The sequence below is a fragment of the Lygodium microphyllum genome, chromosome 1 (genome assembly GCF_053477565.2).
Source record: "Lygodium microphyllum isolate KBCC chromosome 1, Lygodium_microphyllum_v1.1.10, whole genome shotgun sequence".
NCBI lineage: Eukaryota > Viridiplantae > Streptophyta > Polypodiopsida > Schizaeales > Lygodiaceae > Lygodium > Lygodium microphyllum.
This window is the reverse complement of record NC_141135.1, coordinates 41,047,392-41,075,339: the sequence shown is the minus strand read 5'-3', so window position 1 is coordinate 41,075,339 and position 27,948 is coordinate 41,047,392. Positions and strand designations below refer to the sequence as shown.

Below are 27,948 nucleotides of genomic sequence, written 5' to 3'. Positions count from 1 at the left end.
GGTCCTGGATAATCAATAAAATATTTAATGGGAACATTGCCCCATTGCCCCACTATTGGGGGGGGGGGGGGGATAGCTAATAAAGGTAGTAGTCCCCTGCTAGGAATTATCAAACTTGCAAGCAAATTCCCCAGCTATAAGAACCTCATTAAACGTAGGAAGGAAGGTCCGAGCAGAGAGAGAGAGAGAGGAGGAGGAGAGAGACTCTGGCGAGTACCTGAGAGAGAGAGAGAGAGGAGGGGGACGTGTGTATTGACCCAAGACTTAAAAAGTTAACGCGTCTGCTGCTGCTGCTTCTGCTTTGCTTCCTCGTCTTCATTTTTTTGTCTGCTTTGTTTTGATTGGTTCCATCTTCCGGGCACTGGAGCTCCGCACACCACCATAGCCCGGAGCTCCAAGCATGCCATAGCCCTCCCTACCTCCTTCCCTCCCTTGCTTCTCATTCCCCAGCTGCAATTTTCAAACGTATTCAACCCCCCTGCCCGTGATTCGATTCGATCGCAATCCGATCCACTCTGACACCCCCCCCGGCATGCCTTGCCCGCCCCCATTGGCAGGCGACGCCTAGTCTCCCAGCGCAGAGACAACCCCAAAACCCTAGCTTCCTCCCATGGATGAGTTCGTCAACATCCTACAGCGGGACTATGGCCTCAAGCCGCAGGGCAAATCGGCACCCATGTCCGCTTCGCGGGGACCAGTCGATCCCATGTTCTCGGTCTCATCCCCTTCATCGATTCACCGGACCAGCTCCACCGGGAAGTCGAAAAATGGTTCCAATCGCGGTAGCCGGAGTTCAACCCCGGTGCTCTCAGACAGGCTCCAGGACGATCTTTTCGTCGGAGGCATGAATGGGACGAAAACCTCTTCTGCTGGAAGGAACACATTCGGATCTGTAGGCGGTGATCTGCTCGGAGACAGTGGTGGCGGTGGTGGAGGAGGAGGAGGAGGTGGACCTGTGGTGTATGATGATGTCTTTGGTGGGCCTCCCAAGTTTGCTCCTCCCTCTTACCCTTCACGCCCTGCTGCCCCTGTCTCTCCGAGCTATGATGACTTCTTTGGAATGCCGGCAGCCAAACAGTCATCCTCCACTAAGAGCTCATCATTACCAGTTTTTGATGCTCCATTATATGATGACGATATCTTTGGAGGCGTTCCTGGCATAAGAAGCACCAATGTTGCATATGATGATGTGTTTGGTGGGAGCTCTACAGTAAGCACAGGCCCTGCAGTTCTGGAAGATTTGCTTGGGGGATTTGGAAGTACCGAACTGAGAGATAAGGCATCAAATGCTGAGCAGGCAGCGACAGATTCTGGAACAGCTTCTACAACCCCGAGGGACACTACTTTTGATGAGCTGCTGCCAGGATTTGGTGGTGCTGAACCAGTCAAGCCAAGGTCTGTACAATGAGAATCTGCATTTTGATTTCTTTCCAAAGCGTTTGTGATTAATTGAGAGATAGCACGCATTTTAACCATGGACTTAAAAGGAACCGCAGTCACAAAATCACTCGAGCATGCTTGGTATATGAGAGCTAACAAAATCAACCCCCGTCCCCTCCTGCACTTGCTACTGCCATATTAAATGTGAAGGTATGAGCTGCAAGGGCAATCATCTTCAATCCAAACCCATGTAGATATGATACATGGTGACTGATCAGGTAGCCCCCTTGTAATCAGAGGGCTTTGTCAATCAATTACTAGTGCCTTTGGGAGTGGCAAAAATCAAAATTAAGCCAGGAGCATGATATTGGTTGCCTGGAGCACATTTGCACAACTGATGGGGAGTGATAGACAGCCAAGTGGTACTTTTGAGCAAACTCACAAGTGCATACATGCATGTGTTCATGTCTGTACGCATGTGTTATTCTATCTGGGTTGACTGTTCTAGAACATTTGATCCCACCGTCACCTCTAAGTATGCAGGAAAGGCATTTTGTGACCTAAATGTTTCTGTTTACATATAATTGAAACATTGCAGGTCCACTGCAGATGGAAAGCCTTCTCAATCTAAGCCATCTGGCCTGGTAGATGGCTCCACTGCGCTGGCTTCAGATGATAATTTCACCGCCAGTGGGTCGGACTCTGCAACTTCCAGTGCTCCTTTTGTTGCTGTCCCTGAGTTTGATTCACTGAAACCTTCCATACAGAATAAAGGTGTCAGCGTGCAAAAAGATGGAAATGAGGACGTTTCTGCAACTGAAAGCAGCACACCTTCAGAGTCAGTGATGCCAACTCCATCTAACAAGCCTGTTAATGTGGCTAGGAGTTCTGCAAGGAGAAAAGAGACAAGTAATAGCTCCCCAAAGCCAGCACGAATGAGAGATTCTTCAGAGGGTGATCACATTCGAAGAAATCATTTGCAGACTAAATCTTCTTCAAGTAGCCCGAAGCCCCATTTGGTGAGTAATACTGACCCTGCCAGTGCTGGTTCTCCATCAAGAAGGTCCCGACAGGTTTATGAGAAAGTGAATGACTCGTTGCAATCTTCAAAACCCACGAAAATCAAACAAGCGGATGAGTTCTGGATCTCAGTGGAGGATGTGAAATTAGTAACCCGGCCAACTGCTGCCCCTCCTCCATCTAGGCCACCTCCTCTTCCTGGATCAAAACAACCATCTAGGAAGGTACCTGTGTGGAAAGCAGAATCAAATAAAGCATCAGCAAATGAATGGCAAGACCTTCTTGGGTCTTCCAGGTCGTCCTCAAGAGGAAATGCCGAAGCCACTTCCACTAATTCAAGCAGCACAGTTGATGAGCTGGAAAACTTTGCTGCAGGTGGTTCAAAAGCACGGAAGGAGACAAAAAAAGACATGGCAGCTGCTCCAGTTTCAGAGGATGAAATGTTGGAAGGAAGTGCTGCTGCTTCTGCATCAGCTGTGGCTATGAAAGAGGCAATGGAAAGAGCCAGAAATAAGGCAAGGCTCGAAAAGGAAGAAAAAGAGTGGGAGGCTAGAGCTGCCAGAGTCCGAGAAGAACGAGAGCGAGCCCGCGAAGCAAGAGAGAGGGAGGAGGAAAGGTTACGTGAGAAGGAGGAGAAAGAGAGAGCTCGCGAACAGGAGGAGAAGGAGAGAGAAGCCCAGATTCGTGAAAGTGAAGAGAGAGAAAGAGAAGAGAGAGAGAAGGAAGCGAGAGAGAGACGGCGCAAGGAACGGGAGAAGGATAGAGAAAGAGAGAGGGAGAGAGAACGGGAGAGAGAAAGAGAAAAAGATCGAATAGCAGTTGAAAGGGCCACTCAAGAAGCTCGTGAAAGAGCTGAAAGGGCCGCTGTTGAAAGAGCCACAGCTGAGGCACGAGAAAGAGCTGCAGCAGAAGCACGGGAAAGGGCTGCTGCAGAAAGGGCTGCTGTTGAGAGAATCACAGCCGAAGCACGAGAACGAGCAGCTGCAGAGGCACGAGAGAGGGCTGCTGTAGAAAGAGCTACAGCAGAGGCTCGTGAAAGAGCAGCGACAGAAGCCAGAGAAAGGGCTGAAAGGGCTGCAGCTGAGAGAGCTGCAAGTGAGGCCAGAGCTAGGGCTGAGCGGGCCGCTGTGGAGAGGGCCAATGCAGAGGCTCGGGAGAGGGCGGCTGAACGGGCAGCAGCTGAAGCACGGGAAAGGGCAGAGAGGGCTGCAGCAGAAAAAGCAGCAGCAGCAGCAGCAAGAGAGCAGCAACGGAGAAACGACACTGACCTCGATGCCTTCTTTTCATCAAATTCAAGGCCTGGAAGTGCACCAAGGCAGAGGTCGCCAAGCTCAGTAAGTTTCCCTTTGCCTTTGATTTTGTTTGATGCTACTCCTTTTAGCTTGTGATGAAGGGTTTCCTTGAGGTTTGACCCGTTTGAGTGAATAAGGCCAAAGGTACAGCTTTTGATGTAAGTTGTTTTCATGGGCAGGATTCTTCTGCACAGCGGAAGGCCTCCTCTGCAGCAGCAAGTGTGAAGAAAGTTGCATCAGCAGCAACTATATCAGATGATTGGACATCCTTGTTCAGTAAGTTATTTGAGCAGCTCAAACCAGAATGATTTGTCAAATCTTTATTTGGTCCTCATGCCTAAGGTGGTTTTTTAAAATAACAATTATCAACATGGGCACTGAAGTTCATTTAGCCGTTAATGATTGTCCTCTTTTTTCCAAGACTATTTTTGCAAAGAGGTGGTTTTGGTTGGACACATAAAACTGTGAATCTTTGGATGTTTGATCTAGATACTGGACCGGCTCCTGGGGAGTTTCGAGAAATTGATGGTGAGTCAGCTGAGCGACGGAAGGCTAGATGGGATCAGCACCAGCGGACACTTACACGAGCTGTATGTTTCCCTCTCAAAGTTCTGTAACTGTGAAGGATTTAATTAGGCAGTTTGTCCCATCCAAAGGTTTGCCCCAAATTTTCATCAGATCCCTATTTAATGTGCACAACCTTAGTTAGCAAATTATGGGAGAAGGGCGTGTCTGGACACAGTTGATGCCCTGGAAAAATAGTGTCAAGGTCAGTGTTAGCTGCTGCAGTGGACTTAGGCTTGCCAAGCCAGACCTATTGCAAAGTTTATGAGAGTAAGCCATGTTTGAAAAACAGCCTTATTAAGTGGAGTGATAGCTGGGCATAAAACTGACATAATAGGTGGAGCTGCATCAGGAGCTTGCGTGTTAAGAAGCTTAACTCAGTGATCAAAATGCTTCAAGTAGTAGGTAATCAAGCCACCACCAAGGTGCCTCAGGGAGAACTTGATGTCAATGTCGATCATACTAGCTTTTGAAATATAGAGAGGAGTCATAAGAGATTTGTGTCTGTCAACAATGTCTCACAATAGCATACAAGACCGTCTTGTCAAAAATGCCTTTGAATATACATGATTATGGATTCCCTACCTTTGGCCAAGACTGCCAAAGTGTCCCCTCATGCGAGCTTGGACCAGGAGCCAATTCCGCTCTTTATCAACTAATAGCCCGTCATGAACCTAGATGTCAATCCCTGCTCCAAGATTTGAACTTGACAGACTTCAATCGATGTGTCAAGGAAGTACCTCTTTGAAATGTGTGTAGTTGTATATCTGTATAGATGAGGCTCACCTTGTGAGAGTGCACAACTTGTCCAATAGCAACATTTTCAGCTTGCTGTCCATCATTTGAGCCTTGTCCAAGAATAGGCATTGCATTTCTTTCTTCACCATGTGAAGGTTCATATTGAGAGCCATCATTACTGCTTTATTCCATCTCACTGTATGAAGATATCTTGCTGTAAATTCTCAGCTGAGCATGAAATCAGCACTAGCACAAAGCTTTGGCTTGCAATTAGGTGCCTCGGGTCCACCAATCCAAAGGATTGAGTGGTATTCCGGGAATAGAACCATGAAACCAGTCTTCCTTCTAGGAGAGGGTGGTAAAACCTAATCAAGCACTTAATTACAGCAATTAATAAATGAACATAAACTGAAATGCATACTTTACCATAACATTCTTGGACATTGGACACCTTGTTGGCTCCAAAATTGGTGCCCCTTCTCGTAGTATTTCTTTAATTTGTATTGCCATTGGATGGAGTACAATGGAGATTTCACTATCTCCTCTGTTGATCCAAAAGCCCCTTGCTGTCACAACCGATTAGCAAGCCATTCAGGCAAATTGCCCCATGATCTTTAACTAGGACTTTGTACAAATGGGACCACAAACTGGCCAATTGCTGCCCCAAATCAAATTGGATGGGTTGGCATTTGAAATCTAGAAGTAGGATTTACAACAGAATGTTCACTATTGTCCATCAAATTTTGATGATAAACTCTTCAATTGGCTGATGAATGCTGAGATACTCGGAGGATAGGTGAGAGAAGGTGCGAGAATACTGAGATGAGAGAGAAATTAGAGTTTCTTTGCAAGAAGTGCTTCCAATTTACCTGCTACTTGCTCCAACCAGCAATTAATGCAGCCATTTGTTGCTTGGAGACATGAAACCTACTATCGCTTGCATCAAATGCAACTGCTTGCTGTCCCTAAGGCCATAAATATTCTCACTTTGGTTCTCGAGGGCTCTTGGTAGCTGTTATCTGCAATCAATGGTCTCTTATGGCTCCCAAAATTGATTCGTAGTAGTTTTCTCCTCTCTCTCTCCCAAGCTGAATGCATTGAATGAGTCTCTCAGTCCCAAACAACCTTCTCTACCATTGCATGGGCATTTTTACCAAGTGGCAGCTTTATAATCCCATTTTTCAAAATAATTTAGTCAATAAATTAAAATTTAGAATTAATTAATTTTGAAAAATTAATTTTAGCCCTTTTGACCTTGCCTAAATTAAAAAATGCACATTCATAATTAAATTGGCCAAGCCATTTGCAACCAGAAGCGGTCCCTTGTTTTAATTGACACTTAGACCAGCGTTAATTAATTAATTAACTAATTAATGCCTAGTCTTTAGTGTCATCAGTGACATTTAATGCCCAATTAGTGGTCCTAGGGCCAAAACCAACACCAATTGACATTTGAAACCTAGCTGGCATAACTTGTCATAATGTTTGCCATTTTCACCTATCGCATCTCGGGATCCTTGGCTTGTTACCATGAAATAATTGCCATGTGCATCACGTGTGCTTACAACATTGCACATTTAATTATTAAATTTGTCAAATGTTACGAGGAAGAGGAAGCATCTCAAAAATTTCATGTCCTCATGAAAGTCACATCTTAAACTTGTATTAAAAGCCTTCATGGAGTTGGATTCACTAGTTCCCACCTTTGTGAGATGCTCATCATGCTCCAAGACAAGCAGTGAAAGCTCCTTCCAAAGAAGCGTATCTCGAGTCCTTGATGTTAGAAGGCTGGTGTAGAAACATCGTACTTAGGAAATGGTGACTAAGTTAGTAGAATCATGGCCATATTCTTCGAAGATATTATCCTCTCAAGGGACGCCAGCTCGTCTCGTATATCCTTTAGTTTATTGATGTGATCCTTTATAGAAGTAGTGTCATCGATACGGAGCATTGGAAGCTTCTTCAAGATCTTATGGACAAACGTCTTTTGATTGTAAAGAGATGCAAGCTTTTTCTACACTTGTGCCGCGGTCTTTAATCGACTCTCCTTCTACTGAAAACAAAATGCTATAGGATGGATTAATAAATTAGCCAATGTGAATACACTTAAAATCGAGTTTTAAAGAAATGCATACTCTAAATAAAGCTGTCTTCTTTGTCAAAACATGACATTCCAAGTGTTAGAGCTCCTAATATCCTATCTAACTCAGATTGAGACTCACGAGTAGGAGATGATTGTGCAAAACACCCATGACTACTAACAAGAGACAATGTGAGATTTGATTGCGAGAGTAGGGAGGCACGACTAAGGTAGGGAAGACCTTAGCCCTTTGCTCTCAGCTGCCTTTATGGACATAGAAGCAAATGAATGGTCAAGTGCATGTGAATATGTGAGTTGAAGGATGACTGTATGCAAGCACACGTTCGTGCAAGAAGGCAAAACAATTGCCCAATAGCAATTGGGTTTAGTTGTTGAGTATGAGTGTCAGAATTAGGTTGCTAGAGCATGACTATCCCACCAATCCTAAATGGAGGGAAGCATGTTCAACAAAAGACGACTAGTGTTGATTGTGATTTCTTAAATGGCTACCACATATTAACCTTATCCATGTCAAGTGACATTTTGTTGCTCCTAAAATAAGAATACATGTCCATTGGTTGAATGGGACCATTTGGTGAAAACACCAAAAAGGGATCGACTCTATTACAAGTTTTCCTTTGCATCCTTGTCATTACTCCGTGCCTTACGCTATATTATCCACGTGGCATCTGTCATGAGGATGTGAAATTTTATTGCTTTGCTTAGCATTTGATTAAAAGTCAATCAAATGTGCTAATGTGACTTGCACATGTGAGGTGCAAGTCAATTATTTCATATTGTGGGACCTAGGACCTTGAGATATCAATTAGTGCCAAAGGCAAAAGGTGTAATAAGTTATGTTTGATAGGTACTAGGTGGTACCTAGTGATAGATTTTGGCCTAGACCAATTTATTGGCCACTAATGTTGCCGGTGACATTACAGACTAGAGATTAACTAATTAATAGTGGTCTAAGGACTAATAATTGCTCAGGGATACTTGGAAGACAAATTGGCCTAGCCAATTTGATTATTGATTAGTGAAATAAAATTTTTGAGCACTAGAATAAATATTAAACTAATTTTTAGAATTAATATTCTAAAAATTAATTTAATAATACTGAAAAATGAGATTAGAAAGCTGCCACTTGGTAGAATTTTCCCATGCAAGTGAAAAAAACGTTTTTAGGGGATGATGGAAGTTTATTCCAACCATTGTGAGAGAGGAGGAGGCTATTAGATTAGAGAGCAAGAAGAGATTTGCTAGTGTGATTTGTAGCTACCAAGGATCAATCCTATAGCATGTAACAACAATTTGGAGTCCTCTAGGAGTAGGTGATAGCAGCCCAAGGTCTTTTTGGTGCAGATGATAGCATACAAGAGGGGGCAATAGTCTTTCTTGTGGTCCTCAGCTATAGATATGGTTGTTTGAGTAGGGTAGTAGTAGCTTTTCAGTGTTTCTCACGATGACACTCTGAAATTTCTCTTTTTGCAATATTCTGTCTCATCCCCTAGCCATCTCTCAAGTTATCTCAACATTTTTCAGTAGTTTGAGCCATCAAAGGAAGGGATTTCAGTGAATCCATGCTGTAAACCCTAATTTGTAGCAAAAATTAGGGTTTGACAATTGTGTTGGGATGCACGCTCAGAATTAAGAGCCTAGGACTTAACTTCCAGTAGCTGAAATTGAGGAATTTCAGGGAGATTCAAGAGGCTAGCCAACCAATATCAAATTTGGGGCTGAATTTGTCTTTTAAGGAGTAGGGTGAAGGTCAATCCCGAAGCAAACCAAGGGGTAAATTGGTTTGGAGGCTTGTTGGTCAATTTTGATAGCAAGAGGCACTTGGATTAACAGAGGAGATCAAAGGATCTTAATTGTGCTCTTTCCATTTGCAATATAAAATAAAGAAATAATGCAAGGGATGCTAGTTTTAGGGCCAACATGCTGTCCATTGTCCAAGATTAAAGTGGTAACATTTGCATTTTTAGTTTATCTGAATTTTATGCTTGTTGTAACTAGTGTTAAGTCAAGATAGTACCACCCTATTCGAGAAGAAACACTGGTTTCATTGTTCCATTGTCGGGATACCATCAATTCCCTCGAATTGGTGGACCAGAGGTACCTGATTGAAGGTTAGAAGCTTTGCTGTAGTGCTGAAATTGTATTCAACTGAGCATATTACAACAAAAATGTCTTTAGATAACATGGGCAGCAAGTTGAGAATGAGGGAATTGAACAAGAGGCGGGTCCTTCTAGATCGTGATGCTGATGACTAGCAAGAGGAAGAGGAATTTGATGACTAGTATAAAGGTTAGTTGAGGAAGTATCTAAAATGTTAATGCAATTGGCAAATGATTCTTAGTTCATACACTTTTTGATTCCCTTAAAGGAGCGCAACAAAGGGAATAAGAGAAAATTGTCTTTGAGAGCTTTCGGGACAATAAGATGCACTAAAGGAAGAGTCAATACAGCAATATGATGTTCTAAATGTAGGTATTGAGCATAAGAAAATGATGCTAGCGGTGCAATTGATGCATAGCAAGGCCAACTTGGAAGTGCCAATCCAATGCTTTTTGGACAGCAGGACATGCATGCAATTATGAGGCAACTAGGTTACTTTGGTGGTGGCACTGGTTTCCGTGCTATGGCGAGTCAAGGACCGTATCTGGGAATGTATGAGACAACTCATCATATGCAAGAACCAATGCATGGTGTGCAAGGTCCAATGTATTCGGGTATGGTTTATGAAATGCGTAACCCATCTATAACAATGTTAGCATGATGTTGGGGCACAAAGTGGCAAGTTTGGCAACACATTTATGTAGCCATTGTGTTTGGGACTCGTGTTATTAATGTTGGTCGTGCAAATGCTCCATATAATGTTGGTCGTGAGGAAAAATGTAGCTAGTAATGCATGTAATGTATGGGAAAATGTAGCTTGATATGGTTGGTAGTATGCAAATTTCCATGCACAGTCACATTGCAATGGTCTAGAGTATGCAAACAAGAATATTTCCTAATGCATCTAGTGCTCCTAGCATGTCAAGTACACACGAGTGGCTAGACAACTAGATCCAATGTTGCATATTAGCTAAGTTGGAATTGCAGCAATGTGAAAGTAGAAAGCATCACAATGCTTGAGGGGAAGAAAGACCTACAACCTAATGGAGGTTTTGATGCAGGTAAAGCTAGAGGTAAAGTTTCCATTTGCTTCTTGGTGAAGCTTCATCATTGTTTCACCAATAGATACAAAGTGGATGAAGAGGATGACTTGGTAGACCATCCTTAGTTGTTGCAACTTTACCGAGATGCCGTTCAGTTAAAGCTGACTTTGGTTTATGCTTAGGCAGGTTTAGCAAAGTAGGGGTCCTGATGCTCAAGGGGGAGGTAGCACTTCCCCTTTGCCAGTTGTGGACAACTCTCATATGTAGTGGATCTCGTATGTATTCAATATGCATCCAAGATAATGTGTTGACAGTATGTTTGCTTTGAGGTCACTACTTAGTGTATCAGTCACTGTGAGATGCATGCAAATGAGTATGAGTTTCACGTGAGCACTGAAACTATACTTTTGCATAAGTTTATGATCAACTTGGCGTGAGTTTTTGCCTTAGTTTTGAGACAAAAATTCAAGTTTCAGCTTAGTTTTTGATCAGTTGGAGAACCATTTGTGGTCTCTTTTGGGATTAGTTTTGCATTAGTTTTTGCATTAGTTGCAGATCAGTTTTTGCAATCAATTTGTGATCTATTTAGGATCACATTTGCAGCAGTTTGTGATCGGTTCTCAAATTAGGAAGTGATCAGTTTATACTCAATTTTCAATGGTCTATATTTGGTCCCAAAGACGACAACATATTAGTAGATGCCATTGACAATTTCAGCCATGGTTTATACTGAATTAATACTTTTCTATGGTGGATAGTCAAAACAATTGAGAAATAGGAGTTGTGGATGCATTCAATGGGTCTCTAGTAATAGTTCTAGACTAATTTTCAATTTTATGTTATGTACATGATGGGTAGAAATTTTCAGTAGGTTCGGGGCATATGGCATGGTTGGACAACAATGGTCAATGTTGTGACTGTGATGCCTTATGGAAATTCCAATGCAGTATGCTTTTCGTTTGGTACAATGTAATGCAATTGAGGACGATTGCAGAGATTTTAAGGGAGTAGTCTGTCACAAGAAGGTAAAATTTTTATTTCTTTGTTTAGCATTCAATTAAAAGTTAATCAAATGTGCTAATTTGACTTGTACATGTGAGGTGCAAGTTAATTATTTCATAGTATGGGACCTAGAATCTCGGGATATTAGTTGGTGTCAAAGGCAAAAGTTGTAATAAGTTATATTCGATAGGTACTAGGTGAAACCCGATATCAAATTTTGGTTTATACCAATTTATTAGCCACTAACGTCAGTGGTGATATTAGAGACTAGGTATTAATTAATTAAATTAATTAATGCTGATCTAAAGGTTAATAATTGCTCACGTATACTTGAAAAACAAATTGGCCTAGCCAATTTGATTTTTGATTGGTGAAATTAAAATTTTGAGCACTAAAGTAATTATTAAATTGATATCTAGAATTAGTATTGTAAAAATTAATTTAATTAGTTGAATAATATTGAAAAATGGGATTAGAAGGTTGCCACTTGGCAAAACTTACCCATGCAAAGTGGGAAAAACGTTTTTAGGGGCTGATGGAAGTTTGTTTTAGCCATTGTGAGAGAGGAGGTTGTTAGAGAGCAAGAAGAGGTTGCTGATGTGATTTATTAGTCATTGTCCTATAACATGTGACAGCAATTTTGGAGCTTTCCAAGAGTAGGTGATAGCAGCCCAAGGTGCTTCTAGTGCAGATGATAGCATACATGAGGGGGTAGTAGTCTTTTTGGTGGTTCTAAGCTATAGGTGATAGCTTTCATGGCTATTTGAGTAGGATAGTAGTAGCTTTTTGACGTTTCTTGCGGTGAAACTTGAAATTTCTCTTTCTATAGTATTCTTTCTCATCCCTTGGCCATCTCTTAAGTTATCTCAGCATTTTCCGGTTGTTTGAGCCATCAGTAGAAGAGATTTCAGTGAATCTGTGTTGTAAACCTTAATTGATAGCAGAAATTAGGGTTCGATAGTTGCATGGGGATGTGTGCTTGGAATTGAGAGCCTAGGACTTGATTTCTAGTAGCTAAAATTGAGAACTATCAAGGAGATTTAAGAGGCTAGCTAGCCAATATCAAATTTGGGGTTGAATTTGGTCAGTTTTGACAACAAGAGGCACTTGGTTTAGCGGAGAAGATCAAAGGATCTTAGTTGTACTCCTCCCATTTGCAATATAAGATAAAGAAATATCGCAAGGGGTGTCAGTTTTGGGGCCAATAGGTTGTCCATTGTCTAAGATTAAAGCGGTAACATTTGCATTTTTAGTTTATGTGAATTTTATGCTTGCTGTAATTAGTGTTAAATTAGGTTAGTACCACCCTATCTGAGAAGGAAGGCTGGTCCCCGCATATTTGTCCATTGGTAGGGCCTTAGCCGGCTACAAAAAGCAATGAAAGGAGTCACCTAGTCCAAAAGCATAGTTGCCATGAGTCAACTAGATCACACAAGTGACACATGACTTTTTCCTTACCCTTTTTTACCCATGCTGATGTACCCTTGGGGTCTCATGAAACCAGCCTTGGGGAGTAGATCCTTGATTTATAAATGATTACAGCAAGCAAATTTAACATAAAGTAAACAAATTCTGCACATAACCAACCTTGGGCTAGATTACCCACATGAGAATAGGTAAGCCAATACTAATTGGCCCCAAACCTTGGTGCCCCTTGTGGTATTTGTCTTTCATTTATTCTTGAAGATGCTGAGTTACAATAGAGAAGGGCCAAAGCTTAAAAATAGAACCAAGCTACGGACATGAAATCCCTCCAAGTTTCTTCAACTGAAATCTCCCCCAATTCTAGGAAATTCAATCCTCGACTATTCTAAAATGTTTTGCTGTTTGAACCACCAACAACTCTAGTCCTCAATTTGACACTTGATTTGAGAGCTTAAGGAGCCAAATTTGTCGAGTAAAAGCGGAAGCGCAACACACAGAGAGAGAGAGAGAGAGAGAGAGAGAGAGAGAGAGAGAGAGAGAGAGAGCATGCACATTAATCGAGTGTCACGAGATGTGCATGCTAGATACATGTGGTAAGGCTAAGGATAGGGCACTCGAGGGATCTATATGTTGAGCCTTTGCAAGACTTTTAGCGAGAACATGTGTAGGGTTATCCTGTGATTTGATCTTAGTTAGAGTGACTAGACCGTCATCCAGAACCTGTCTGATAAAACGATACCGAACATCAATATGTTTGGTACATGCATGGAACATGGCATTCTTAGCCAAGCATATAGCGCTCACTCAGCAGTGAATCTACTGCAAATTTCACTGTCGAGTCTCAAATCGACTCAAAATATATCACTAATGTAAAACGCCCCATTTTGCAATGAATCTAGTCCAATTGCATTAGTACATCTTCCCGAGCATCAAGTATGCGGAAATATTGCAGAAATTTCACGAATTCTGCAAAAGCCCCAAATTTTGGGGTCCAAGAGTGCACAATTTCAAAGAAATTGGCTCAAACAAGCAAAAATTTCACTTGCATGTGAAAATCCCCAAAATTTCCAAGACCTGTGCACTCAATGTCTGCAATTTGTGGATCAATAGTCACTGAAACTTGTATTCGACTCCAACTTTGGGAAAAGCCCCAAATTTTAAGGAGCAAAATTGCACAGATTCGTGTTCTGTGCTTGCTCGCGCGAACACCTGGAAGAGGGAAAATAAAATGAATTGAAAATTTCTGAATTTTAAAAAGGAAAAAGGGGATGTTGACCTGCCCGTTTGACGGATGTTAGTCCGTGCAATCCCTGTGTCTTCAGTCCGTGCAGCGTGCAGCCCCCGCGTCGCGTGACCCTAGTTGGCTGCCCGTCACGCTCGAGTGCCACCTGCTCTCGTTGGTCTGTTAGCCCGTCACGCCTACGCGTTTGATATGTAGGTGCTCGTCAGTCTCGCTAGACTCTATCAACAGTCTACTCGCCCCATGTGTTGATTGTTTGCCCGTCAACAGGTTGCCAGTTGGTCTTATCATGCCGTCCGTTTGACCTGCTCCTCGTATCCCGCTAGTCTATTATGCCTGTAGCAGGCGCTATCAACGTTGTCGCTGTCACACTCTGGTAAACAGTATTGTTGCCTCTACTACTTGGCATGACGACTCTGCTACCCGGCGTGACAACTGTTGATCATAGCTAGTGCCTGTGCACCGACTGTGATTGTTGACTATAGCTCGTGACTATTGTCTATCATTGTTGGTGTTGCGGCCGCTTGCGTGAACCATGCTCTGATACCAGTTTGTCGAGAAGTGGAAGCACAGAGAGAGAGAGAGAGAGAGAGAGAGAGAGAGAGCATGCACATTAATCGAGGTGCTCAATAGTACTGAACAATGAGTGAGAGAGAGAGTCGACAGATAGGTGTGTACCAGTGTGGTACCCACAAAGAATAAAAGAATGTATTTATACTTAGGGTACGGTACACTTACACCCGCTAGGGTGAGTTCACGTTTGTGTAGTAATATATACATGGGAGAGGGTAAAGGGCCTTTACACCCAACAAAATTGAGTCTTCTTTTGTTGCATGCAACACAGCCCTGCTTTAGACCTCAAAATGTGTTTCAATATTTTATCAATTAACTGAATTTACAACAGCCATGCATGCATGCATCTTGATGTAGTCATGCAAACCTTAAATCTTGTTGGTTGCAGTTCCTGAAGATGCTCAAATGCAATAGAGAAGCGTTGAAAATAGGAGACCAAGTCGACGATTTGAAATCCCTTCAAGTTTCTTCAACTGAAATCTCCCCTGATTCCAGCAAATCGAGTTTCAATCCTTGACTAATTTAAAACCTTTTGCCGTCCATAGCAACCAGCAATTCTGATCCTGAATTTGCCGCTTGAATCTTGATTTGAGAGCTCGAGGAGCAAATTAAGTTTCCTTTTGCTGCAAGCAATGCACCTTGCTTTAGAAAACAAAATGTCTCCCAATCTTTTAACAATTGGCCGAATTTACACCAACAACCTTGACAATTGATTGGGACATGCATGCATGCATGCATCCCGATGCAGCCATAAAGACCCTAATAGTTGCTGGTTGCAGTTTCTAAAGATGCTTGGTTACAATAGAGAAGGGTCGAAGCTTGGAGAATAGGAGACCAAGTTGACAACTTGTAATCCCTCCAAGTTTCTTCAAGTGAAATCTCCCTCGATTCCAGCAAATCAAGGCTTAATCATTGACTAATCAGAAACAATTTGCTGTCTGTAGCAACCAGCAACCCTAATCCTCAATTTGCTCCTTGATTTGAGAGATAGGTAGCCGAATTTAGGCTTATCTTGTTGCAAGCGACTCAACCATGTTGTAGACCACAAAATGCTTTCCAAATTTTTGTCAATTGATGGAATTTGCAGTAGCAATCTTCACAATTGATTGGGACATGCATGCATTGTTACATGGATGTGAACTTTAACTTACTCTTTTGGAATAATCAAGTTGTTCACATGTGAGATGCACATGTAAATGTTAGTTACATTGTGGACAAGATGACATGCAAACCCTAGCTTGGGAGTGGGTAGAATTTGTGCTGGGCAGGTGTAGCAGGTGCTTGATGTCGATCTTGGCTCGAGACATTAAATGTGCCCTTAGAAATGAGTTTTGGTGTCATGGGGGTTAGAGAATTAAAACATTTAATTCCAAGGATTAAGGTAAATGAAACTTGGAATAGTCCAAAGGGCTCAAGTTTTTATAGGTGGATGGGTAATGGTCAATTGTTGGGCAGTGCCAAGGAATTTTTAGCTTCCACAAATGATTTGCTGAAAATTCAGGCTGAGAATGCATGGGCAGGCTTGCCAGTTGGCACAAGGAGAGCAAACATGCCTAGCAAGGCTGGGGCAACCTGAAGGGAAGATTCTAGTCTTGGCTGCAGGACAGAGGAGGTGCATTGTGGTGAGACAAGTGTTGCTGCTAGGGTTTCCACAGATGGGGAGACCATTTATCAGTAGGCGACAGCATTCTGGGCCACTTTGGCAGCAAGCAACAACACCTTGAGCTTTTGGGACAGCAGATGACTGTTGGTTTCTGCTCTCTCTCAGCTTGGACGCAAAGAGATCTCTCTCTACTGCTGCTTTTCATTCTCAACAAATCTGAAGAATCTCAGTATTGATTTACTGTTTTAGACCTAATTACAGCAGTAATTAGGGTTTGTCAGTTGCCTTGGGATGTGTGCCAACAAAATTCTCAGCCACATGTGAAGGAATTTACTGATAAGCTGAAGATTTATAGCAGATCTAAGGAGAATTGCTCATCTACAGCAATGGTGACTTGCATGCAATGAAGAGGATGCAAGTCGATACCCTGGACACACCAAATCAAGGGGCAAATTAAGGGAATTTGTTGCTGGTTGTACAGATCGGCCCAATGTTCCAGTTTTTGTATGAGAATTGGCTTGGTCAATAGAAGTGGAGACTGGAGGGCATCTCCTTTGAGTTTGTGGCAAGGCCTTCCATCTTCTTGGGGATTCGATCTTTTTCTTTGTCACACAACAAGATCTTGGAATACGTCTCAAAGAAATATTGCAAGGGGCAGTGGCTTTATTGCTTCTTGTAATTTGTTGGTTAATCAAGTACTAGCGTTCCGCGCGCGTTTCGCGCGCAAAGAACGCTAGGCCGCTTCGCGGCAGCCTCGAAGCGGTAAGCGAAGTTGCCATGCTATTGTACGGCAACTTCGCTCAACAATCCATTTCTCATCTTTCTCTCTCCTTTTTTTTCCTATCTCTCTCTCTCCCCCAAATTCCCTATGTCTATTTTCTCTCTCTCTCTCTCTCTCTTTGCCTTCTATTTTAGTTTATTTTTCTTTTCTCTTGATTCTCTCTCTCTCTCTCTCTCTCTCTCTCTCTTTTCTCTCCCTGCTTTTCTCTCTCTCTCTCTCTCTCTCTCTCCTTTTATTCTCCCCCCTCTCCTCTCTTTTCCTTCTCTCTCACTCTTTCTCTCCTATTTTTTTCTTTTTTTTCTTCTTTTTCTCTCTTAATTCTCTTTTTAAATTTTTTCTTTTCTCTCTCTCATTTTCTTCTCTTTGCGCTTTTCTTCTCTCTCTCTCTCTCTCTCTCTCCCCTCTTTATTTTCTTTCTCTTTCTCCTCTATTTTTTATTCTCTCTTTTTTTAAATTTTATCTTTTCTCTCTCTATAATTCTCTCTGTATGTTCTCTCTCTCTTTTTCTTCTTCTTTCACTTTCTTTCCCTCCCTCCTTAATCTCTCTTAAAGTATGTAAATTTTATCTTTTCCCTATATATAATTCTCTCTTTATGTTTATATTCTCTTTTTTTCTCCTCTCTCTCTCTCTCTCTCTACTCCCTTTTCTTCTTCTTCCCTTTCTCCTAATTTTCCTTTTTTTTCTCTCTCCCTTTTAAATTTTATCTTTTTTCTCTCTCCGCTCTCTTTTAAATTTTATCTTCTCTCTCTCTCTCTCTCTCTCTCTCTTTCTTTCCCTCTCTCTTCTTTCTCCCTTCCTTTCTCTATTAAAAAATGTTTAAATTTTAAAAAGAATTTTCTCTTTTCTCTTTTTTCCCATCTCTCTTTCTCTTTTCCTTTTTCTTATTCTCTTTCTCTCTCTCCCCTCCCCTCTCCTTTCCTTCTCTCTCATTTTTTTTCTTCTCTTTAAATTTTTTTCTTTCTTTCTTTTAAATTTTATCTTTACTCTCTCTATAATTCTCTTTGTGTTCAAATTCTCTCTTCTTATTATTTTCTCTCTCTTGTTTTCTTCTCTCTGTCTTTGTTCCCCCTCTCTCTTTTCTTTTTTGTTTTTCTTTTTCTCTTTCTTTCTCTCTTAAATTTTATATTTCCTCTCTCTATAATTCTTTCTCTTTGTTCACTCTCTCCTCTTCTTTCTTTTTTGCTTTTTGTATATTTCTCTATCTCTTTCTCTCTCTCTTTCTCTATATTTTAATTAAAAAGAAAGTATCTTTTTTTTCTCTTTCTTTTAAATTTTAATTTAATTTTATTTTTTATAATTCTATCTCTATGTTCAAATTCTTTCTCTATAATTCTTCTTCTTATTTTCTCTCTCGTTTTCTTCTCTCTGTCTATCTCCTCCTCTCTTTCCTCTTTTTTTCTTTTTTCTTTTCTTCTATTTTTTTCTCTTAAATTTTATATTTGCTCTCTCTATAATTCTTTCTTTCTTTTAAATTTTATATTTTCTCTCTCTCTATAATTCTCTCACTGTGTTCAAATTCTTTCTCTTCTTCTTCTTATTTTCTCTCTCATTTTCTTCTCTCTGTCTCTCTCCCCCCCTCTCTCCTCTCTTTTCCTTTTTTCTTTTTCTCTTTCTCTTAAATTTTATATTCTCTCTCTATAATTCTTTCTCTCTATTCCCCCTCTCCCTCTCCCTTTCTTTTTTTTGCTATTTCTCTCTTTCTCTCTCTCTCTCTCTCCCTTTCTTTTTTTTTTGCTCTTTCTCTCATCAAAATGGATATCATCCAGACAGATACAGCCAGGACATGGGTGACCCCCATGTAGGAACTAGGAACCAAGAAGGCTTTCTACCGAGAGCACTTCCTGCATATCTCTCCGGATGGCTTCATCACCCGCCCAAGCTACATGGACACACACCTGTCTCACGGGGTCAGAAGTGCCATCGGACAAATCCGCATGTCCTCACACCAACTATGGGTCGAAACGGGCAGATACGGGGCCAACCCCCTCCCCCCAGAAGACCGAATCTGTTAGCTTTGCCATCTCGAGCCAGGGACAGAGGAACACTATATCTGTAGATGCCCAGTGTACTACGAAATCCGGGGACGCTTCCATTGCCTATTCAGCAAAGGATTCAGACCACTCTCCAAGGTGATGGAATTCAAAGACCAGAGATGCTTGGGGCTCTTTCTACTGGAAATACAACAGAGACCACCTCCTACGAACCACGGAGCAAAGACAAGGAGTCACCAACCAACGCACACTCAACGAATTCTACCAAATACCAGCTGCCCTCCCCACCACCGAGCCCCCACCAGCCCAACCGGTTGGGGGGACCACCTTAGAAATAGCCACAGCGAGAGGCAAAGCCCGGCGCCCAAGCCCCGCCGGCCCTCGTCCCCGCAGAAGATACATGTCGAAGATACAAGGGATACTACGCCGCCATCGGAGGGCCCTGCCCCGCCAGTTTAGTCTCTCCATGTTAGACCGACCCATGCGGGACATCCTAGGATGAACACTCCAGGAGCAGTTCCACACCGCACTGGGAGTACCTCTAGATTGTATCTAGTCTAGATATCATTTTGTACCTACTCAATTTAGTTCAACATAGCATAAACGTTAGCTTCACTAGGAATTTTGAAATCTCCCAGACATTTTGTATGCAACATTTTGGTCTCATGGGTCAACTTGGCCTGTTGTAGACGTTAATATAACTTTCTTTCTTTCTTTCTTTTTTCTTTCTCTCCTTATTTTAATTAAACAAAAATGTTTACATTAAAAAGTTTAATCTAACACACAGAGAGAGAGAGAGAGAGAGAGAGAGAGAGAGAGAGAGAGAGAGAGAACCTAGGCCCTACGCATGAGAGAGAGAGGGGAGGGGGAGAAGAAAAATGTTTAATTAAAAAAGACTATTCTCTTTTCTCTTTCTCCCCCTTCTCTCTCCGTCTTCTTCTTTTTATCATTTTTCTTCGTCTCTCTCTCTCTGTGTGCCTTTTATTCTATCTCCTTTTCAAAGTGTGTTGAAAAATTATGTTCGAAAAATTTTAAATTAAAAAAATCTTTTAAAATGTTTAATTAAAGAAAATTTTAAATTAAAAAGTTTTATCTAACTGTGAGAGAAAGAGAGAGAAACTTTTGATTTAAAAAGAAGTTTGATTTAATTAAAGGAGAGAGAGAGAGAGAGAGAGAGAGAGAGAGAGAGAGAGAAAATCTAGGCCCTATACATGAGAGAGAGAGGGGAAAGGGGGGAAGAATTTAATTAAAAAGGGGATGGATGAAAAAAGGGAAGGGGAAGAGAAAATGATATATTGCACGTGAGAAAGAGAGGAGGGGAAGGGGTTTTAATTGAAAAAGGGAGGTTTGGAAAAGGGGCTAGGTTCGGGAAGCCCTCTGGAGGTTCGGGGCTTTTCAAACCTATAGCTAAAATAATATAGTAGTAAGATAACACCGCCCTCTTTGCCACACAAGTCTGGTTTCATGCACGCATCCCAAGGCGGGCATGCTAAGTGGAATTGTTGTTGGTTGCATTTCCAAAGATTGGTTCAGATGCACAATTGAGGCTCCAATTGGTATGGAGAGAGAGAGAGAGAGAGAGGGGCAATAGGGGTGAGAAAATTCAAGCTCCGGGAAATATGTTCTCTATGCCCTCTTTGAGTTCGGATTGTTCCTGCCTATTTCATTTCCTTAGATGGACAGCCTTGTGGCATATATGGCATACTCTCAATGGCCCTATTTTTGATTTAGCATTGGGTATCCATGGGCATGTGGCCGGTGTGCATGGAATAGTGTTATGGCTAATCTCCTCTATGATGTCAGCGAACCTGGTTCTTTCAGATATTGTTGCTCCTTGCCTGGCCATTGTTCGCTCTACTCCAGCTGTTCCTTCTGTGTGATCTATTAGTACTGCTCGTGTAATAGGTTGTTTTGAGAGCCTGCAGGCCTCATGTAAATATTAGTTACACAGAGAGAGAGAGAGAGACAGCGTATGCTGTCTTGATGGTCTGATGTAATAGAGAGTAAGAGATACAGAGAGAATGTTGACCTGATGGTCTGATGTAAATATTCACTATCTAATTCAATTATCTTTACGAAAAAAAATAATTCAGGCTCTGCTGACCCAAAACAGTGCTTAGCAGCAATTGCCAGTGTAGAAGAGCCCTAGATGAGGTTGCTTGCCCTAGGCGATGGTTTAGCTGCCGTTGCTGGCTCCAGAGGTCCCCAGCTGCCATCTGGGGTCTTTTACAGGCCTTCCCTTACCCCATGGCTATAGCCTTCATCGTGGAACTTCTGACTTGGAAAGGGGAATATACTACATGGACCATTGTTTATAGTTTTTGCAAGGGAATCTATTTCCTGCAAGTAATGTTTTGGAAAGCATTATTTTAGAATTTGGAACTGAGGAGAGTCTCTCTCCCTCCTGACTCCCCCTTCCTTTTTGCCTCAAATAATGTAGTTGACTGTATGGTTCCTAGTCACCATTCTGAAATGACATTAACTTAGGGTCTCTAAAATATGGAACTCATTATGCACAACTATTGAAGGTGCCTGCCTTTTACTCATGCACTTGTCAATGCATCATCCATGGGATTGTTGGCTGAGCAACAATGACAATTTTTAGCTTGGGTGTTTCCAATTCATGATTTTCAGTTCCAATACATATTGTTTGGGAGCTGGTCAACATTAATTGTGCCCTTGATGCACCACTAGTGCTACAGCAATGTGATTGAAATTGTTTCCATTGCCAGTGGCTGATTAAGACATCCAACAACAGTACCTACTCCTTATAGAAATACTATATTGAATGTTTAATTATCAGATGAAAGTGCTCGTGCACCATGTCTGTGCTTTTTTTATGGCTGCTGTATTTCAAGAGTCTAAAATGTTAGTTGGCATGTGCATCCATTTACTCACGTTATGCTATGAGATGTGCAGGCAAAGGCTTTGGAAGAGAAAAAACAGCGTGATCTACAAAGCCAGAGAGAACAAGCAGAGAGACAGGTGATTCCATTGAACGGTTTAAGTTTTGTAGGCGGTTATTTAAGTACAGCATACTTTTCCTTATAGCCTGGTACGTTCTGGAGAAAGCAATGCATGAATGACAAGTATATCGTGGCATATGGTCAACAGAGGGCAGGTGAAACTCTTGATGCTGAGATAAAGCGCTGGGCGGCTGGCAAGGAAGGGAACCTTCGGGCACTGCTCTCAACACTCCAATATGTACGTAACGGTTTGGTAGTCTGTGTAACCATTGTTCTGAAGTGATTAATTTATTCTCCCTTTAAATCTTTTAAAGATGATATTGCAACTGCATGACGATATCCATTTCATATCTATTCTGCTGTTGAGACATGTTCTGGTGAAGTCTTAAGTGGCCAAGCAAAGTGATCGTATTTTTAAAGGCGAAGCAGTTAAATATGGGGCAAATCATGTGGCTTATGTTTTACAGGTTCTTTGGCCAGAGTGTGGTTGGCAGCCAGTGTCATTGACAGATCTTATTACTGCAGCAGCTGTAAAGAAAGTGTACAGAAAGGCAACCTTATGTGTCCATCCAGATAAGGTCCAGCAAAAAGGTGCTACGATTCCACAGAAGTATATTGCAGAAAAAGTCTTTGATCTCTTAAAGGTAAGTGCCACTCAAAGGTGGTCACGAATTGTTCTTAGCTAGTTAATGTGAAGGTGTTTTCTGAGCTGTTCCAAGCTAGTTAATGTGAAGAGGTGTTTTCTGAGAACACCTTTTCCATTTTGAGGTGGTTTTTCTGAGGGCATTTGCTTCATCTTACAGGAGGCATGGAACAAATTCAACTCAGAGGAGCTCTTTTGATACCAGCACTATCCTTTGCACACATGAAGTGGGGGATAGGAGTCCTGTTTCTTTCATGGTCAATGGCATGATACCATGGGTGATAAAGACTTAAAGAGTATGGAAACACTCTGCCATGCCTCGTCACACCAAGACATTTGTGGTGACAATGCCTTGTGACTGTCCTGGTCACTTATTTTCATATATACGAGTTTTGGGCATGATGGAACATCCTTCTGGACGTTATGGTAATCTGACCCTCAGGATGGGGTTGAGAGTCGTCAGGCATATACTCGTTGGAATTCCCTTATGCTGAGGATCAAAATCACAAGTCTTTTCAGGCTTGGCGATAAGTGGTACATACCTTATAATGGTTAATTTTTTTGGGATGTTCCTTTAATTTGTTGGGACATCTCTATATATCTCACACAAATAAAATTGTATCTCTTGACTTTCTCTATAAAGCATGCAGATGTGTAAAGAATTACTGAAGGTGCTGAAGGTGCTTGCTGTAAGCATTATATCTTGTTCCTATGACTTCTCTGTCTCACTTCTACATTTGTTACACTTGGGCTCTGATGCATTTTATTTGCTATGTATAAAGGATTTTACTCGAATATGGGCTTTGAAAGTGTACTTTACACAGTGCCACTGCCCTTGCACAATTGCTCTAGAATATAGTAACTGTTAAACCTCTTATTGAGTTAGCATTCAGAGTAATTGAAGGCGGCAGTAGTATAAGTCGAGCGATTCATGAAGCGAGTTTTGAGGGCTTGAAGTAGTGCAGTCTGTTGATCCGTATGCACAAGCACATTGCAACAAAAGAAGTTTCTGTATAGATGAAAGCTTCCTGAATGTATTATGTCAGTCTGCGATGGCTAATTAGATATGCCAATTAGGCTTTTGTAGTCGTTCGTTAGCTCTCATGGTTCTGTAAAGAATGTAATGGTGCCGTTGTCTCTTTGAAGTGTCTTTATCCCCATGGGGCTGTGAGTGGATCGTGAGCCCATGGTAGCTTGTGGTTTATTGGTGGTGGCGGTGTGTTCTGTGCTGGCGGCTGCCTCGTAGTGGTTACTTGTGTGGCTATGACCAGCCACATACAGATGGGTTCTAGGCTTGGCACTGCTAGGTTTTAAATTTTTAGGCTGAAAGGAGGGAATGATTTGATTTGAAGAGGCTTTTTACCTGTGCTGTGGGTGGCTGATAATGTTGGGAGCGTGGTGGGCTGAAGAGGTTTTCTTTTTTGAGAGAGAGAGAGAGAGAGAGAGAGAGAGAGAGAGAGAGAGAGCTTGCTTACAACACCACAAGACCATGCTCTTGTAACAAAGCAATGTAAAGCATAAACAATAGTAAGATATATAAAGCTCAAACTTGAAAAAATAGTACGAACAGTTAGATAACTTTTTAGGAGATCCAAGGTGTATAAAGTAGGTGGAACCATGATTAACGTTTCAATAATAGGTAATAACTAATTTTCATTTATTCATTTTCTTCGCAAAACTTGATAGAAGGTTAAAGAGATTGGAAATAGAATCGAAGTTCTCGTCTTCACATCAATTAGTTTTACAAGAGGTTTTGGAGAAAATTGCAAAGAGTCGTGCAATAAATTATGTCGAGGGAAAGTAGAACTAGGTAGATTCTATGATGTCGATCTGCACCAATTGGATGTGAAGCATCAAGCTTGGAGAGAGTTCTCAATTTGTCAAGTTTTTCTAATTTGTTTTGGGTTTGAATTAATGATAATGTGGCAATGGCTAAATGACATCTTGGTTAAATCAAGGATTGCTTACAATAATGATTTGATAGAAAAATATAGTATAGAAAGACTAGGTAGGGAAGGAAATCAAGATAAAGAAAACTTGATTCAATTCAATGTTGAATCCATTTGTTTGACTGGAAAAGATTTAGTAAAAAGTCAATGTAAAGCATAAACAAGAGTAACGAATGGAAAGCAATTTAATAATAATGGGGATCACGCAAGTTAATTGAAGCAAGCCACTAGGAACACTTGTGATTTGGAGCCAAGGGTGAAGCACCGACCAAGAGTGAGTGGACAATGAGTGTAGCATCGATGTGTAGGTTACAAGAGGGACAAAACTCAAGAGGATGAGACCCAAGAGAAGTCACTATGATCGTCTTGGGAGACACCCTAGCAACACACACATACTTCCAACACTCTTTAACAAACATTATAGTAACGAGAGATTACAATGATATAAAGTGGTAAACAAAATGCTAGAACCATGGATGCCATAGTTCTATGCATAGATTGGATTTGCTTCATAGATAGCACGAAGAGTCCTCAAGTATGAAGCATGGAATGAAGAAACAACTCTTGTTATGTGGTAGCTCATCAATGTACATGAGAGTCTAAGCAAGATCTACTCTGCTCCAAGAAGACTAGCCAATAGTAAATAACCATATGTAGTGCGAAAGCCCCCACAATGGCGAAGAAGCTAAATCTACAATTGATCATGACAAGGACTAAACTCAAGAATTACCTCCCAAGAACTAGTATTGGATTGCAACAATTTAGTGAAATCAAATGTACACCCAAGAGGTGCCAATCACAAAGCACTACTCAAGGTGAGTGTTAGGTATTTATAGGGGAGTGCACATGTTTTCCCCTCTCAAACACAACAGGTGCCAATCACAATGCACTACTCAAGGTAAGTGTTAGGTATTTATAGGGGAGGACACTTTTTTCCCCCTCTCAAGCACCACTTTCCATATGCCTCTCCCTTTGACTAGACCATGATGATTAAAATGAAGCTTTGGATAAGGTTGGATTTTATTGTGAGGACAATCTCAAGTAAGTTCCCCCTTCTTTCCACAAACCCAATTGGTTTTGCTTTCTTTCATTATGAGAAGCATTAATGGTAGATATCCCCTTTCCAACTTTGCTTGCACTTGCATTGATAATTCTCTTCAAATATTCAAGCACCAACTTCTTGAAAGATAATGAATCTTTATTGTAGTGAATTGCTTTTGCCAATGTAGTAGATTCATGTGGAAGATTGCTCAAAACCAAAGCAATAATAGTCCTCATACATGTCCTAATCGTTTGCAATTGATCTCCTAAGCTCTTCACCTCATGATAAAGGTTTGGGCATGTTCCCCATGTTTGTAAGGGAGGTTATAAAGTTGAGTTTGAAGGGTAGTGGCATGAGCATAACAACTCCATTTGTAAAGTTGCTATGATACCCCCCAAATTGCATAAAATGCTTCCAAAGTTCCAAGATTAGAGGTTATCTTTGAAGTATGGCTCATGACCAAGGTGGCAAAAGCCTTGCTCTCCCTCTTCTCCCACTCATCAAGTGACTCCACAAATTCCTCTTCTTGGCTCTTCATCATTCATTTGGAGTGTTCTAGCTTAGGTTTTTGAAATGGTGCTCCACAATTTCCTGTGTACAAGCCATGACTTCACTTTTAGCTTGTGACAATGATAGTTAGTGCCATCAAGCATGTCTTTAGGATTTTGACACAAACGATCCATGATAGAGACGTAACACCAATTCCCATGATGGAGATGTAACACCAATCCTTGAAAGAAAATGAGTCACTCGGCTCAAATAGATGAAATTCAATGTCAAATTGTTGACTCCAAGGTGTAATTGCCTCCAACTAAGGTATATAGTCATTTACTTTTGTGTTGACAACCTTGTGTCAATATTTAATACTAGTACAAACATACAACATAGCTGATGAGGAGTCAATGATGGTGGCAATTGTAGTCACAAGCAAGAGGATCTAATTGATGATAGCCACAACCACTTGTTAGAATGGCCACAACCTTTTGTCGTTCATGCATCGTAAAGCATGTCTTCAAAAGGTAAGCATCGACAACAAAAATACTATGCTCAAAGTCCAAGTTTCCATCCAATTGCAAGTCCACGGGATCAAGAACCCAAATGTCAAAAGATCAAATAGCTTATGTACAACCATGAAAAATCCAAATGTGGGCTCAAGAGAAAGAGAGAGAGTGTGTGTGCTTGTTTGCAACAACACAAGATTATGCACTTAGTAAGAGGACCATGTAAAGCATAAACCAAAGTAATGAGGACAAATGGAAAGAAATTGAAAACAAGAGCAATGAGGACAAGCAACTCAACAATGATGGAGACCACAGAAGAGTCACCATAAGCAATCCACCAAGAACACTTCAAACCATGTAGGAAATATTGCAATTGGGCAGCTACGGGGATAGGAATAGAGGTGTCCAACTTACGGAAAACCTCTTTTATTTTCTTCGCATACGCACGAATATCCTCTTGTGGTTCTTGGCGGGTCACGTTGAGTACATGCAACCAATATTGCCCACCCCTTTCAGGGGAAAACTCCCTTCGAAAAGCTCCATAAAATGAATCAATATTCAATATGGTTCCGGCTTCTAAACCATGATACCATATAGCGGCTCTTCCTTTGAGAGTCATATTGAAGAACATCATTAAATGTCCTTCTTCTTGAATGGGGGCCACAAGCAGTAAGTTAGGAGAAGGTGGAAGCTCTGGTGCTCCCCTTCCTTCCATAAGCCAGTCTACATCAAGTGCGGGAGGTGTAACCCCACCGCCCCCTATTCCTAGTGCAAATCCAATCCTCGCCATGGCGCAGCCTATTGCAATTCCAGCAGGAACGACGGATTTGCCGGCTCTAGGTTACCTGATCATTTTTAATGGGTTAGTTGAGGAAGATGCGGAACTCCACATTAGGGAGTTTCAAAAGCTGATGTTTAACTATCAAAAAGGCCAATGTGTCTAGGGAGTAAAAACAAAGAAAAGAAAAGAAAAAAGACAAGGTGAGGAATCATAACATCTCACCCAACGCCCAATTGGAAAGTGAGTTGTGCAAGAAGTGTCGGGAACCTCTGCAGAAGAAGAGTCAAGCATCCTCGAGTCCATGACATCCAGGAGATAAGCGATCTTGTAGCTCCATACAACGGAGAAATCCAAGAATGCTTCTCATGAAGCAAGCACAGCTCATCAGTGCACGACTATAAAGCATCAGAGTCACGCATAGCACTAGCGTGGCATATATAAGACAGGGGAGAGAGTCAATCACTGAAAGAGGGCCAACATTCCAGACACTCGTCAACGGGGTCTCAAGACTAGATGTGGCCTCAGCGAAGCGGAAGACTGACATATGGCTGGCTGTCTAGCCTGCAAAACTACAAGAAAATGGCTCTCATGAGCCTGCAAGGGGTCTAGCAACTGACCACCAACATCTTGACTCTGACTGCTAGCTACGTCATCTGGGCCAATAAGTGCCTCATTTTCAGCATAAACAACTTGCTGTAATGGCACTGTAGCT

The 27,948-nt window shown here is 41.6% G+C and overlaps 1 protein-coding gene across 1 annotated transcript; it reads left to right on the top strand.

The window, feature by feature from the left end:
* Positions 1-161: 161 nt before the first annotated feature.
* LOC148041029 (uncharacterized) lies at positions 162-23,285 on the top strand. The gene is made up of 8 exons (XM_087675609.1): positions 162-1,395; positions 1,979-3,734; positions 3,872-3,968; positions 4,182-4,282; positions 21,774-21,839; positions 21,969-22,058; positions 22,288-22,464; positions 22,624-23,285. The coding sequence occupies exons 1-8, from the start codon at positions 611-613 to the stop codon at positions 22,660-22,662; spliced, it is 3,111 nt and encodes a 1,036-aa protein (XP_087531735.1). The 5' UTR covers positions 162-610; the 3' UTR covers positions 22,663-23,285.
* Positions 23,286-27,948: the final 4,663 nt, after the last annotated feature.

Excerpts from the sequence above, each read along its gene's own strand:
- LOC148041029 (XM_087675609.1), top strand. The coding sequence starts at position 611 with ATGGATGAGTTCGTCAACATCCTACAGCGGGACTATGGCCTCAAGCCG. Across the intron at positions 4,283-21,773 it reads AGCGGACACTTACACGAGCT|GCAAAGGCTTTGGAAGAGAA; the intron begins GTATGTTTCCCT and ends TGAGATGTGCAG. Across the intron at positions 22,059-22,287 it reads TGCTCTCAACACTCCAATAT|GTTCTTTGGCCAGAGTGTGG; the intron begins GTACGTAACGGT and ends TATGTTTTACAG.